This window comes from Mercurialis annua, linkage group LG3 (genome assembly GCF_937616625.2).
Source record: "Mercurialis annua linkage group LG3, ddMerAnnu1.2, whole genome shotgun sequence".
Taxonomy (NCBI): domain Eukaryota; kingdom Viridiplantae; phylum Streptophyta; class Magnoliopsida; order Malpighiales; family Euphorbiaceae; genus Mercurialis; species Mercurialis annua.
Genome location: NC_065572.1, coordinates 61,866,493 through 61,880,942, shown reverse-complemented (window position 1 = coordinate 61,880,942; position 14,450 = coordinate 61,866,493). Strand labels below are relative to the sequence as shown.

Sequence of the window (14,450 nt, the reverse complement as noted above, 5' to 3'; positions counted from 1 at the left end):
AAAATTTGACACAGCATTGTGGATGCTCTAAATCTGGTAAGTATTTTGGTTCTTATATTGGCCGCAAATATATTTATCGGGATAGGGTTTCTTGCAATGATAGATTGTATAGAGATTATTTTTCAGAAAACCCAGTATATTCTTCTGATATTTTTCGAAGGCGTTTTCGCATGAATCGGTCTCTATTTCTTCACATATTGAATGCAATTCAACAATATGATGATTACTTTGTACAAAAAAATGATGGGTTAGGCAGGGCAGGGTTATCTGGTCTTCAAAAAATGACAGCAGCCATTAGGATGTTAGCGTATGGTGTGTCCGCTGATTGTGTTGACGAGTATGTACGAATAGGAGAAAGCACAACAATTGAATCTCTGAAAAAATTTTGTCAAGCAATTATCAATGTTTTTGAAAAAGAATATTTACGATCGCCTACAAATGAAGATATTTCAAGATTACTAAAAGAGGGCGAGAAACGTGGATTTCCTGGTATGTTGGGCAGTTTAGACTGCATGCATTGGCAATGGAAGAATTGTCCTAGTGCGTGGCATGGGCAATTTACTGGACATGTCCAAAATCCGACAATTATACTTGAGGCAGTGGCTTCGTATGATCTGTGGATATGGCATGCCTTTTTTGGAATGCCTGGGTCTCATAATGATATTAATGTTCTTGATCGATCTCCTTTATTTTCAGAACTAGCTGAAGGACGTGCTCCGGCTGCTAACTACAACTTGAATGGCCACAACTACACTATGGGATATTATCTTGCCGATGGAATTTATCCTAAATGGGCAACAATAGTTCAGTCAATTTCACAACCTCAAGGTTTAAAAAATAAATTATTTTAAACCAAGCAAGAAGCATGTAGAAAAGATGTTGAAAGAGCATTCGGAGTACTTCAAACAAGGTTTGCGATTGTCAAAGGACCTGCACGATTTTGGAACCGTAAGGATTTGGGATTCATTATGAAAGCTTGCATCATTTTACACAACATGATTATTGAAGATGAATATGATCAACCTATGAATTTTGAATATGATGCGTCAGAATTATCACCTTCAATTCAAGTGTCACATGAGCCTACACTTCGTTTTCATGAGTTTATTGCCCGTCATCTTAAGATTCGATCTTCTGAGCTGCATTTTAATCTACGAAATGATCTTATTGAACACTTGTGGGAACAATATGGACATGAAGATTCTTAAAATTTAGTTGAGTTTAAATAAGTATGACTCAGAATTTTAATTTTTAATGTAGTTTTCAATTTTTTTGGTATTGTCTTTTTCATTACGAACTGAATTTATTCAATTTTATCATAAGTTTTTAATTTATTTACGGACTCAATTTTTAATGCTATGAGAGCACTTGGATAATTGAAATCAAGAAACATACATACATGTGACATGAAATTGGTTAAACAGATCACATTCAATTTCTTGTGCTTTACTGCTATTTGCATGGACTAACTGATATTATATTGTTCACATGGTGTAAAACCTGCATGTGCCTTCAACTTGGCAAAATTCATGGAGATATGATGGCATCGGTTTGGCTGATTTGAAATCAATTGGAGGTGTTTTGGCACGTTCAAAACTTAAAATTATCCCTTATTTTCTCAATAAAGTATAGTAGTACTTCTTATAATGATTTACATAAGCAAATGAATTTCAGAAATCAACATAAAATGTTTCTTTTTTTGCTTTCATTATTTGCAGCAGCTGCTGCTTCATTATTTGCAGCAGCTGCTGCTTCTGCTGTAGTAGAAGCTTTTGTTCAGCAGCTTTTGCTTCAACAGCTTCTGCTGTAGTAGAAGCTTTTGCTTCTGCATTCGTATCTCGTATCTCTTTTATAGGAGTTATAAGCATATTAATATCGTAATTGCATTAAACAGAAATTTCAACAATGTCGCAACATAACTTTATAAACCCATAAAAAATAGTCAAAATAATAGTATAAGCAACATGATTCAAAAATAAAATACGATTAAATTATCGTTCACAATAACATTCTTAAATAGAAAAACGTACAACTTAAACAGAAAAATCTAAAACCAATTTTGTGTTGGAGAAGGTGGCAAAGGAGCATAAGAGTCTGACTCGATGTTGGTTGGCGTAGTTAGCTTGGATAAAATTTGAGCCTTGCGATGCTCATAATAAGCTTTTGTAACAGAATCCATATTAGAGGTGTCCATTATCATAATTTTATCATCTTTCTCTTGTTGTTCCCTTTCATATTTGTCCATCATTATTTTCAGTTCTATTTCTGTCTTTTTACGCTCTCTGTCATTGGCCTCTTCCAATACTTTTAGTTTTCGTTCTTCAGCCAACGCTCTTCGTTGTTGAGTCTCAACTGTTTGTTTGTTAAACTCACTCATCAAATCACATAAACGGGAGTTAGAAGTATCAACAACCTTACTTTTCTTTCGAGACTCTTTTTCAGCTTTTCTTCCAATTGGTCTTTCAGAATTTGATTCATTAACATCATTGTTGGAGTCTAGAGAAATAGGCTTTTCTAAAATTTCGGAAGGACAAGATGGATGCTTAAAATCACTTGTAGCATTCATTGAAGAACTTTTCTTTTTCTGTAAAGTTGAATCCTGCCACTTTATGCTTTCTTGCAAAATTTCCCAACAATGTTCAAATGCAAATTTCTTATTCTCAAGTTCCACATACAACAATTTTGCTTGCAGCACCTAAACAGAGCTAATAATCAGAATCAAAACATAAAAAGAACAATAACAAAATTGTTGTAACTCATATTTAAAACAAATAAAATTGTTGTAATTCATTTTGAGTCATTTTTAGTGCTCCTAGCACTATACTGCTAAAGAGTTGTCTCAATTCATTTTCATACTTGATTTTCAGTGAAATTATCTCCCAACTTTATTTCCTAGTTACACATTTTGTTTCATCTTGTCAATGCCAAAATAAATACACATATGTTGTTCATTGGCTTCATTTGTTATGCGATTCTTAGGTTTCTGCTCACATTTTAGTCTATTTGTGTAAGATTGATTGAGCTCAGTTCATTTTCTCCATTAAAGAGTATATGTAGGTTTGAAGTTTATCGTGACAATGGTAACAACAAGTTTATCATGCCAAATCAAGGGAATCAATCTTAATGTAGATAAAGAATAAAGATGAATTGCTTCCAACTTAAAGCAAGACTAATATTCTAATATATGTTAAAGGAACAAGCAAATATTAATATTCAATCAGCAGAACCTCAAAGAAATGGTTCACATATGGTGAAAACTTTCATTAAGCTTAATATATTTGGGTCAAGAGCTCTAGTGAGGTTGTGACTCTTGATTACAATAGAGTAATGTTAACCATAAAACCTGAGAGCTTCCAATATTGGAGAAAGGATGAGCTATTTAAAGAAATAGATGCGCACAAATACACCAAATGATGAAAAAAAAAATTACATAAACCTAAAAAATATTTGAATCAAATCAAAACCCATATATGAAAATTGAACATAATAAGAACAAATATAATAAAATCAGCAATTAAATATATAAATCTTACCAAATCAACTTGGGTCATTCCACTTTGTTTTCTGTTTTCAACTTGAGTGAGATATCCATGAAACTTGTTGCAACTTCTTAAGATTATTCCCCAACGAGATTGAAGTGAATTTCTTGATCGTACGCTTTGATCATTGCCAATCTTCATGTAATTATCCAACACCCTATCCCAAAAATTATTTGATGATTGCAAATTACCCACAATTGGATCTTGGGTAATGGTCATCCAAGAACGACATATAATTATATCTTGATTGAGAGTAAAAGATTTTCCACGCTTTCCATTAAGATGAAGTGTTTCTTCCATTTTAAAAAAATAAAACACGAAGAAGAAGGTGAAAGGTGGAACCGTGGAAGCAGAGAGTTCTTTAAAGAAGTAAATTCAGAAAAAGGAAGAGTTTTAAACGGACAAAAAAAGTGAATTAATAATCATAAATTAAAATAATGGCATAAATTGTAATTAAACAATCAATATTGCATATTTAGCATATGCTATATAGAGTTTCAAATTTAACACTCAATATAGCATATGCCAAATTTAGAACTTAAAATAGCATTGCATTGGAGTGGTACTTAAAAGTAAAATGCTAAATTATAGAATTGAAATCTTGTTTTAGCACACCATTGTGGATGCTCTTAGAGAAGCAAATTTAAGCGAATAATGTAGCAATAATACTAATAATTAATAATGGAAACATAAAGCACAAAAAAGGAAAAGAAAGTAACTGCAATGCAACGCTAGCAGTTTCTAGTTTCTACACAAATCAAATTAGCAACACACAGTCACACAGCCCCATTCTACTTCACTAACATGGGCCCTTGCTATTACCCATCATAGTCGGTAAACCAACAGCTGGCTTACACTTGTCAGTTGCTATTTACACGTGTCAATATATCATTCGAAAGATGATCGGAAAAACAGGCATTTTGGCGCGAAAATAGGTAGAATGGGTCCCACAGCGCCACCTTTGGCGGGAAACTGAAGCGACCTCAGCGGTCCACTAATATCACTTGCGTTCTCCACTTGTCCTTCCCCCTTTAACCCCACGCACTTAATTCTATGCGTTTACATGCATAAGGATTTATGTGTATGCACATGAAATGTTTACATACATACATACATAAGCTTGGCAAAAAGTAAATTTCGATTCATATACTATCACATTTTTAAAATTAGGTCCTTTAAACTTTTATAGATATTAGTTCGGACATGTTTTGGTCTATGAAAGTAGTTATATTTTTTTTATGTTTTAACAAGAAAAGTTATTTTATAAAATCATAAAATAACAATCCTATAGAATTTTTACTCTATAAATTGAAATAAAAAATAGCTATTCTTTACGGAATGAATATTTTTCCGGATCTAAACATAGCTTTTTTTAGAAAATATAACAACGTTGGTCGGATTAAATAAAATTCAATTGAAATTTTATTTTTATAAAAATACAATAAAAAAATTCGGTTCAAAAAGGTTTATATAAAAAGACGAATCAGTTTACTACAGCATGTGGAGTATACCACTTATGTGATGAAATAACCTAATGTCTATAAAATGAAAAATACTTGTGTGAACTTAGTTCGCCACGTAGAATTATAAACCCTCCATTAAGTATATGACACGTGGCGTAATTAAATACCATAACCAATCAATAAATAGCATTTAATTTTTATTAAAAAATCACTAATTAATGTTATATTTATTGATTGGTTATGGTATTTAATTACGCCACGTGTTATGTATTTAATGTAGGGTTTATAATCCTATGTGGCGAACTAGATTCACACAAGAATTTCTCAAAATGAAATTAAAGATGTTAGAAAATAAAAGTGAAAAAATCCAATTTAAAAGAGTATAATAATATAAGGATCTAAACAGGTACTTTGACCTATAAGCTTTAATTGTAGTCACGTGAAATGATCATGGCATGTTTTATTTATTTATTTAAAAGTATTTTAATTTTTTTCCTTTTTGGAATAATTAAAGTCACGTGATAAGGTGTTGGTGGAGAAATGGAAGATTATGATATGAAAAATAATAATAAATAAAAAGAAAAAAAATAGTATCTACTAGGCGCATGCACATGAATACGGACAGTGTCTTATGTTAAATAAATAAATTAAAAATACAAACAAAAAAAGAAAATGGCTACTTTTTAGGATGCTGGTTTGTTGTTGTGGAGTGTGGGGACATCGTCCGTTTTCTTTTGATTAGGTATGGGCCGTTGGATTCGCATACCTTTTAGCTCCTCATGGAGGACATATACACGTGCTCACTGTATGCTCTTCTCTTTTTAATTTTATGTTTTACTTTTCTTTTTATTAAAAGAATGAATTTATCTAAAAAGGAAAAACCCATTTCCAGGTCCTTAAAGTATACATGTTTTGATTATCTGGTCCCTAAACTAAATTTTGTCTTTTACTGGTCCCTAAACTACACGGATTCGCGACTTCAGGTCCCTAAATGGAAGTCTGTTAAAAGCGTGTCTGCACGCTCCGTTGGTATTGTGTGAACTTAAATAGAGCTTCCACGTAGGAAGCCAAGTCAGACACACAATTAATGTGACTGGGTAAGAATGAAACGATCCGTTTTACCTGATCTCTAATTTTGAACAGAACGCGACACCGTTTCATCTCAATTGAAAACGAAAGTTTCTTCTAAACCTAAACCTAATTTTTTTTATCATCCGTTCTTGTTTGTTTCTCAGTTAGGTATCGTCGTTTTCTGAATTTTTTATTCCCCTTCACTAAAAAAATCCACGACTGGTAGGGTATGTGGGGTTAACGTTGCTGGGGTTAGAAACTTCCATTTTTTATTTTCATTCACTTGAATCGAAGACCCATCTGCTTCTGGTAGGGTATGTGGGGTTAACGTTGCTGGGGTTTGATATTTAAAGCAATCGCCATTGTTGGGACCTGTGCTGTGATAAAAAGGTTAGTAGATATTGTTGTTTACTCACATTGTGGTCCCCTGCATACCAATTAGAATAATTTTGTGCTTTTTATAATAATGTTTAATGTTGTCATCTGTGGTCCCCAGTTTAAGAAATTTTAGGTTTTACTATTGCCATGTTTTTGTCGAGTAGTTAGGGTTTTGTGTTATAGTTGTTGCTTAATTGATTAATTATTATGTTTTTAGGGTTTCAGACTTTTTTGATATTAAATTGCTAAAATAAGTTGTCTGTTAAGGTTTTTTCATAGTGTTTAGGGTTATTTCATTATGTTTTGAATGGACATGTTAAAATATGGTGGATTTTGGAGAGTTTCTTTGTGTTCCCATTTCTGAGCTAATGATGGGTAACTGGTTTGCTACTGTGCATTTCAGTAATGGGATATTTGTGTTTGTTTCAGGTAATATGTTGGATGTTCTTGCGACGTTGGTAATACATCACGGGGGATTGTTTAGACCGGAGCAGTATAAGGGAGATAGTGCAATAACAGCTGCTGTACAATTGGATTTGGACCTGATTTCTTACATTGATTTAAGGTCATATATATGCTCAACTGGTTGTAGAGATATGCAGACAATTTACTACAAAGGTATGCGACGTGGCTATGTGTTAGTCCCTGATGATTCAACTTTGAGGCGCATCATTGATGAGGAGCATGCTGGTCCAGAATTTCACATATATGTCAAGAGGGTAGGTGATGTAGAAGAGGATGTTGAGGTTAGAGAAATTATACCACATGAGGGTAGACAAATGGTACCAGACGAGGGTGACAACGATGTGAATTTGGATGATGGGTTGCCCCAAGAAACATTTGATAATGTTTGTGTCAATGTGAGCATATTGACAGATGATGAAGACGATGAATTACAAGCAGCAAGAACGAATGTAAGGAAGTCGAGACCTACCGGCAGGAAAAGTAAAAGGGGAGCTAGAGAAAGGGATGGAGATGGAGGTGGTCAGGGTGAGGGAGAGAGAGCTGATGAGGGGGATGGAGATCGAGCTGGTCATCAGGGAAGTGAGAGGGATGAGGATACTTTAGAGGTTGATGATCCTGAGTCTGACGGAGACGATGAACTGGAATCAGACAGTGGTTCTTCTGATGATAATGAGAATGACAGTGTCTACTATGACAGTGATGAGTTGGGTAGTTTCTACAGCGAAAGTGATGAGGAATGTGGGGATGATGCACTGAGGAGGGCTAGTAGCAAGGTTAATTATGATCCTGAAACCCAAATTCCAGTTTTTGGGTTGGGTATGATTTTCAAAAACTTAGAAGAATGTCGATTTGCGGTTGCTAAATATGCTATTGTGAAGAAATTGGCTGTTCATTTTGTGAAAAATGACAAAATTAGGGTGAGGGCACGGTGTGCACGTGGATGTCCATGGGTGTTTTTTGCCTCAAATGTGGGAAAGGAGGGAAATTTAGAAATCAGGACATGTACCTGATATTCTTCCGGATGATGTACCGGAGAATCTTCTTGATGATGAGCCAGATCAGCATGTGGTTGACCCAGTCACTAACTCTCCTGAGCTTATGGCTGAACAAGAACAGTGCACCCAACCTTTAAGTGGTAGCCAGCCTGAGGTGGAGCCCAGTACTCCAAATGCAAACCCTGAAACCGACAATGACGATTGGCTTACGCCACATTTGGCGGATCTACGTGCATATCAAGAAAGGTTGAGGGCTGAATCAATAAGAAAATTAGCAGTGCTAAGAGCAATGGCTAGTCTATCAAGCGGCGGAGGACGTGGTGAAGCTAGTACTAGTACCTCTGACAATGCAATCAGGCAAGGAAGCGGAGTACGTGGTCAAGCTGTTTCTACAGGTCGAGGACGAGGTCGGTGCCAAGGTAGAGGGCGAGGTCGCAAACCAACCATTGGTCGTGGAATTTTCATCGATGATGATGGTGCAGCAACACTCAATGTAAGTGTGAAATGTTATTAATTTCTAATGTTGTTTTACTGGTTTGAACTTTTTGATTATGTTAGTGTAATGACTCATAAATCATATTTGTGTTTGTAGCCTGGATCAGCACTGGCATGCCCTTTGTTTGGACCTTATGGATCAGCAGTGACAAACCCTGCGTTTGGACAGACTACACGAACAACTACCCAGTCAACTATACAGAGTTTGCAGCGAAAGGAAAAAGGGAAAGCTCCTGTGAAAACAGCACATGTGCAGAAGTAGTTTTTTAGCTATCATATTAGAACTTATATTTTGTATTTTGTGAGGCACAGGTTTGTGATGCTTCGTGGTCTGTAAGTCTGTTGTTTGAACTTGCTATTTGGTGTTTTGAACGTTTGGAGCCACATTGTCGTGGTGGTTTTAGGTTTGTTGTCTACTACATTTAAGTTTTTTTGGACACACATTGTTGTGGTGGTTATAGGTCTTCGCTGTGCTGAATTTATGTCATTTTGAAGACACATGGAGGTGCTGTTTATAGGTCTTATCTGTGTTGTATTTATGTCATTTTGGAGACACATGGAAGTGTTGTTTATAGGTCTATTTATGTCCTTAATATGGGTATTTTTTGGACCCACAGTGTTCTGGATACGAACTGTCATGAACTTGAAATGAAATGCACTGTATTTTTTCACTTTCAATTTAGCTACCAAGTATCATAAGTTATTCATTGAGCTACAAATTATGAATTGAACCAGAAGTTACAAGTCCTGTATTGAACCAGAAGTTATGAATTGAGTTACAAATTATGGACAATCCTACAAGTTCTGAGCAAATCCACAAATATGAGTTTAAACACATACCACAAACACATACCACAAACACATTAAATTACAATCCAAATCACATGCCACAAGTTCTGAATTTAAACACAAACATCAACAATCACATAAGTTCCTCAATTTAAACACAACATTCACTACAGTTCCAAATTTACCATAACAAATTAATTACTACATTAAGAGGAGGTGCTTTATCAACCTTCAGTTCCTCTATTTCCTTCTCTAATCCTGCGACCATTGAGTTCGTTCTTCAATTCTCTTATTTCCATCTGCAGTCCCCTATTAGAGGAATACACATCTGTTAGCTCCACCTCCATCTTCTCAATTTTGTCACTAGCTTTAATCAGTTCATCCTCCATAGAAATTGCATCAATAATACTTGCTTTATCTATCAAATACTTCAACTCAAATACGTCTCCTCTGAGCTTCTCTCCTTCCTTATGCAGTTCCTCATTGGATTTCTTCATAGTATACAACATGTGTTTGATGTGAGGAGCATATTCCTCATCATACCACCTAAAAAAAGGGCATGGTTTGGCCTCTCCATACACCTAACAGCAGAAACAAATAAGATCACAATTAAACCTTAAATCAAACACGAGAACATCAAATATCTAAATTAAAAAACACTAACATTAGGAAAAAAAACCCTAAAATGAAACCATACAATTAGCTGATATCAGAAATCCTCAAACGCTAACATCAGAAATCCTCAAACGTAAAATCAAACCCTAAAATCTAATTAAAACCATACAATTAGCTGATATCCTAATTAAGAAGGTCAATTCCATAAAATTAACAGAAACCCATAAAATCAGAAACCCTAAAATCAGAACCCTAAAATCAAATGGGGAACCCTAAAATTAGAATACCAACTCCATAAGAAAATGAATTTCACAGAACTAACCTTAGGTTTTGCGCAACGAAAGAATCGCCTCCCAGGATTCTTTACAGTCCACGACACCATGACCCTTGCTTCCATTCCACATTTGCATTTAGGAACATTGAAGATGGGGAATCCATCTGCATAATCCTCTTGATTTTTCAAAATGTCTTCTGATAGTTCTTCAGCCATAGCCGACAGGTCGATGCAATGGTAAGTTATGGTGATTTTCTGTTTGTGTTGAGTTGAAACCCTAAAACAATTAGACAAACCTTTATATCCCGACCCAATTAAAACCCATTTTACCGTTTCAATAGACCCGTTGCCATGTATTGGAAATTGCAGACGTGTATTTTCACTGTCATCAATTATTTTCATACGTGGATTCTTATTAATTGCTTTTGTTGTTTTAACGGAGCGTGCAGACACGCTTTTAACAGACTTCCATTTAGGGACCTGAAGTTGTGAATCCGTGTAGTTTAGGGACCAGTAAAAGACAAAATTTAGTTTAGGGACCAGATAATCAAAACAGGTATACTTTAAGGACGTGGAAATGGGTTAATCCATCTAAAAATTGGAAGGTTGTTTTGTATTTAACCTTCCATTAAGTGACAATTTGCCCCCTCAATTTGTAAACGATGGACAATTAATTTATAAATTAATTTTATGAGCAAACTAATCACGAATTTGATAATTATGAGCAATTAATTCCATTTGGACAAATTAGTCTACAAACTGAAGGGACAACCAATTTAGGGAACAATTAGCATACAAGTTGAAGGGAAAAATTGCCAAAATGGGATTAATTGTCATAAACAATAAGTTCTTGACTAATTTTTCCACAAAATTAATTTATGTCAAAATGGGTCATGACACGATAACACGATTCGTCTAACCTGTAAGTTTGGCGAATCCGGGTTGAGGCTTAGCGGGTTCGTGTCGAAAACGTGTCAACCCGTTTATGACACGAAATAAATGGGTCGTGTCACAGGTTGACTCGCGAACCCATATAACCCACCTAACCCGTTTATAAATTTTATTATTTATAATAATATAAAAATAAAATAGTTATAATCATAAAAAATATATAATAAAATTATAAATTAATTATATTAATATAAAAATAAATAAATTATATTAAAATTTTATAATTTGAAAATTAATTGATAAATTCGAGGTTAAAATTATATTTATATGATTTAAAAAAAATTTAAATGTTAAGTGGGTCGTGTTAGTCGTGTCGTGTTAGCCGTGTAATTGTATTAATCGTGTTACCCATTTATCTTAACGTGTTAATCGTGTCGTGTTGTGTCACTCGTTTAAAATTCGTGTCGTGTTAGGGTTGAGAATTTTGACACGATTAGTTAAATGGGTCGTGTTCGTGTTGACCCTAATCGTGTCACCAGAGTGGGTCGACACGACACGAACACGACCCGCCAACCCATTTTGACACCCCTATGTTAATTGTCCATTGCTTACAAGTTAAAGGGGCAAATTATCACTTAAGTTTTTAATCTTGCATTATAAAAATAGCTAGTCCCTCCGATTCATAATATTTGTCGCATTTGACAATTTCTTATAAATTAAGAAACGAATAAATATATTTTAATTTGTATATACTTTTACTAAATTATCCATATTAATTACCACTAGTTCTATATTTGACTAGTTCTTTTAATCTTATAAAATTAATTATTGTTAGGGATAAATTTTGAAAAATAGCAATTAATGTTTTCTTGAAACTCTAATATGATAAATATTATAAATTAAATTTTTTTCAAATGCGATAAATATTATGTACCGGAAAGAACAGAAAGTAATGTTAAAGTGTTTAATTTTTTGTTTTTTCTTTATATTCCTTTTGAATCTAACCATTCAGAGTTTTGCATGACCGTATATTGAAAATCAATCATTTAGTTGTTATTTTTAATAATTTTAATTTTTTTTTTGTCAAAAATACTCTAATTGTTAATTAGCGGAAGTTAATATTAGACATATTTTAAATAGGTACACTGCCCGTTAGTTTTAAGGGTCGAACCCTCAACCTCATACACATATCATTAGAGTTTGGCCAACTGGACCAAGACTTCAAGTGTAATTTTAAATTATTAATCCTCCTATATAATCTAATAACAAAAAATTTAAAACTTTGTCAGTCCACTTATTTAATAGGTTTGAATGATGAAATATAATACTCGTAGCATTTTGTTGAGTGATTTTAAAAAAAACTAGTTTTGCATTACGTGCTACGCACGTGACTCGTAATGTGACTCCCCAATGAATATCTTAATAAATTTATTAAAATTATATCATATTTATTTATTTATAATCAATAATTAATAATTTTAATAATTTAGCATTTTAACTAAGAATTAAGTTTAGAATTATAAAAACACTTTTATATATAGTATAGATATATAAAAGAAATATTAATAAATAGAAAATGTTTAACAAAATCATTAATGTGTAATAATTTATTAGAAATTATAAAAAGTATAAATATATAATGTCGGTGAGGATTGTGTTTTCCTAGTGAGACAGTTTCATAATTAATCTTTTTCTTTCGTAAGGCGGTCTGCGCATCAGACTGCGCATTTATTAATGTTTAATGCTTGTTCCTTGTCAGGTTATCGGAAACGACTTTTTAACTTTTCTGAGTTTTTTTTATCCATGTAAATGTTTCGAATCTTTAATGAAGTAGTCTGATTATCAAAAAACAATAGTATACATTGAAGAAAGGTCGAGTTTGTGTATCACACAATATTTTTGAAATTCATCTTTGTTGGACTATTGTCCTTTCAAACTCCTTTGTTTTGACTTTGACAATCAACTATGAGGGTTCTAATATTGCTTATTAGTGTATAGGACCTCATAGGAGCAATCGGAAGTCGATTCGGAGCTTTCTAGCGAGAATCGAGTTTTTGATCCTCAAGCTGTCCAGTAGGATATCTCGGGCGCTACAAAGATAATCACGGGCGCGATATTCATATCTGCTGAAACCCTAAGTGACCGTTGGAGGTATCACGGGCGCAACACAAAGATCACGGGCGAGACTGAGTATCACGGGGGCGACATACGGATCTCGGGCGCGATGAATCAGACCGTTGAAGTTTCAACGGATATATTTCTGAACCCCCCAATGATGTGTTGACACATGGCACTAGCCGTTTGAAGATTCTGTCTTCATCATGGATCACGGGCGCGATGGGTACATCACGGGCGCGACCGAGCCAGTTTTTGCAAAAGCTATTTTGTTGTTTCTAGCTTTTGTGGGGATTGCTTTGGGTATAAATATAAACCCATTTGCAATGACTCAAGGTTAATGATTTACACACCTTGAAACAACAAACATACAATTTTAATCACTTAGTTTTGTTGTAGTTTTGGAGTAATCTTGGAAACTCCTAATCATTGTGAGTTAGAGTTTAGCTTTGGAAAAACTCAACCCTTGTAGGTTCTTGATTATCCTTGAAAAATCAATTGTGAGTTTGAGATTATCTCTAAGAAATCTCTTTGTAAAGTTGGTGCTTATCTATAAAGCACAATCCCATTTAGTGGATTCTAAAATCTCAATCTTAGATTGAGTAGTGGAGTAGGATCGTGAGTTGATCCGAACCACTCTAAATCTCTTGTGTCTTTAAATTCTCTTTTCCGCTTTAAAGAATTTAAATTTCCGATTCACAAATCAAAAACCGGTTTGCCTTATAACCCATATAGTATTTCAATTGGTATCAAAGCAAGGTACTCTTCTTTTCGCTTAATTGCTAGAGCTTTCGATCAAAAATGGCAACCGAAAATTTTTTCATCACTCTCAAACCTTTTCTTGATGGGTCAAATTACAAAGTTTGGAAATATATGATGGAAAACTATCTTGATATGCAAGGGGTTGATCTATGGAGTGTCTTCTTGAGGGGATGGACACCTCCATGTGACAAGAATGGAGTCCTTTTGAATAGAAGGGAATGGTCTATAGAGCAAGTCAAGGAGAATGGCATGAATAGAAAAGCCATTACTACTCTCCTCTCCTCAATCTCTAGAGAAGAACAAGGTAGAATTCAACATTTGAATTGTGCCAAGCAAATGTGGGAAACTCTTGAGAGCTACTATGAAGGTACACAACAAGTCAAGGGTAAGAAGCTTGAGTTGCTTCTTGGAGAGTATGAAGGCTTCAAAGGCTTGCCTAATGAAGATGTTTCTTCCATGACATCAAGGCTTCTTAAGATTGTTCATAGTCTTGAGCAACTTGGGAAATTCTTCAAGCTCAATGAAATCAATGGTAAAATCTTAAGATCCCTTCCTATTCTTTTATGGCAACCTAAGACTACCGCCATCATCGAAACTC

At 34.3% G+C, this 14,450-nt stretch overlaps 3 protein-coding genes across 3 annotated transcripts; 1 reads left to right on the top strand and 2 right to left on the bottom strand.

Moving 5' to 3' along the window:
- Nucleotides 1-107: 107 nt before the first annotated feature.
- LOC126675567 (uncharacterized) lies at nt 108-1,291 on the top strand. Its single transcript, XM_050370220.2, has one exon. The coding sequence runs from the start codon at nt 171-173 to the stop codon at nt 849-851; it is 681 nt and encodes a 226-aa protein (XP_050226177.1). The 5' UTR covers nt 108-170; the 3' UTR covers nt 852-1,291.
- Nucleotides 1,292-1,968: 677 nt separating this feature from the next.
- LOC126675148 (glutathione S-transferase T3-like) lies at nt 1,969-3,966 on the bottom strand. Its single transcript, XM_050369751.2, has 2 exons — nt 3,534-3,966; nt 1,969-2,695 (listed from the first exon to the last, which is right to left on the bottom strand). The coding sequence occupies exons 1-2, from the start codon at nt 3,837-3,839 to the stop codon at nt 2,048-2,050; spliced, it is 954 nt and encodes a 317-aa protein (XP_050225708.1). The 5' UTR covers nt 3,840-3,966; the 3' UTR covers nt 1,969-2,047.
- Nucleotides 3,967-9,298: 5,332 nt separating this feature from the next.
- LOC126675365 (uncharacterized) lies at nt 9,299-10,579 on the bottom strand. Its single transcript, XM_050369999.2, has 2 exons — nt 10,133-10,579; nt 9,299-9,776 (listed from the first exon to the last, which is right to left on the bottom strand). Exons 1-2 carry the CDS (start codon nt 10,484-10,486, stop codon nt 9,420-9,422), a joined length of 711 nt encoding a protein of 236 aa, XP_050225956.1. The 5' UTR covers nt 10,487-10,579; the 3' UTR covers nt 9,299-9,419.
- Nucleotides 10,580-14,450: the final 3,871 nt, after the last annotated feature.

What these genes read in the sequence shown, in the direction of transcription:
- LOC126675567 (XM_050370220.2), top strand. Translation starts at nt 171, where the DNA reads ATGAATCGGTCTCTATTTCTTCACATATTGAATGCAATTCAACAATAT.
- LOC126675148 (XM_050369751.2), bottom strand. Translation starts at nt 3,839, where the DNA reads ATGGAAGAAACACTTCATCTTAATGGAAAGCGTGGAAAATCTTTTACT. An exon ending in GAATGACCCAAGTTGATTTG is followed by an intron (nt 2,696 to 3,533) that starts GTAAGATTTATA and finishes AGCTCTGTTTAG; the next exon opens with GTGCTGCAAGCAAAATTGTT.
- LOC126675365 (XM_050369999.2), bottom strand. Translation starts at nt 10,486, where the DNA reads ATGAAAATAATTGATGACAGTGAAAATACACGTCTGCAATTTCCAATA. An exon ending in TTCGTTGCGCAAAACCTAAG is followed by an intron (nt 9,777 to 10,132) that starts GTTAGTTCTGTG and finishes TTCTGCTGTTAG; the next exon opens with GTGTATGGAGAGGCCAAACC.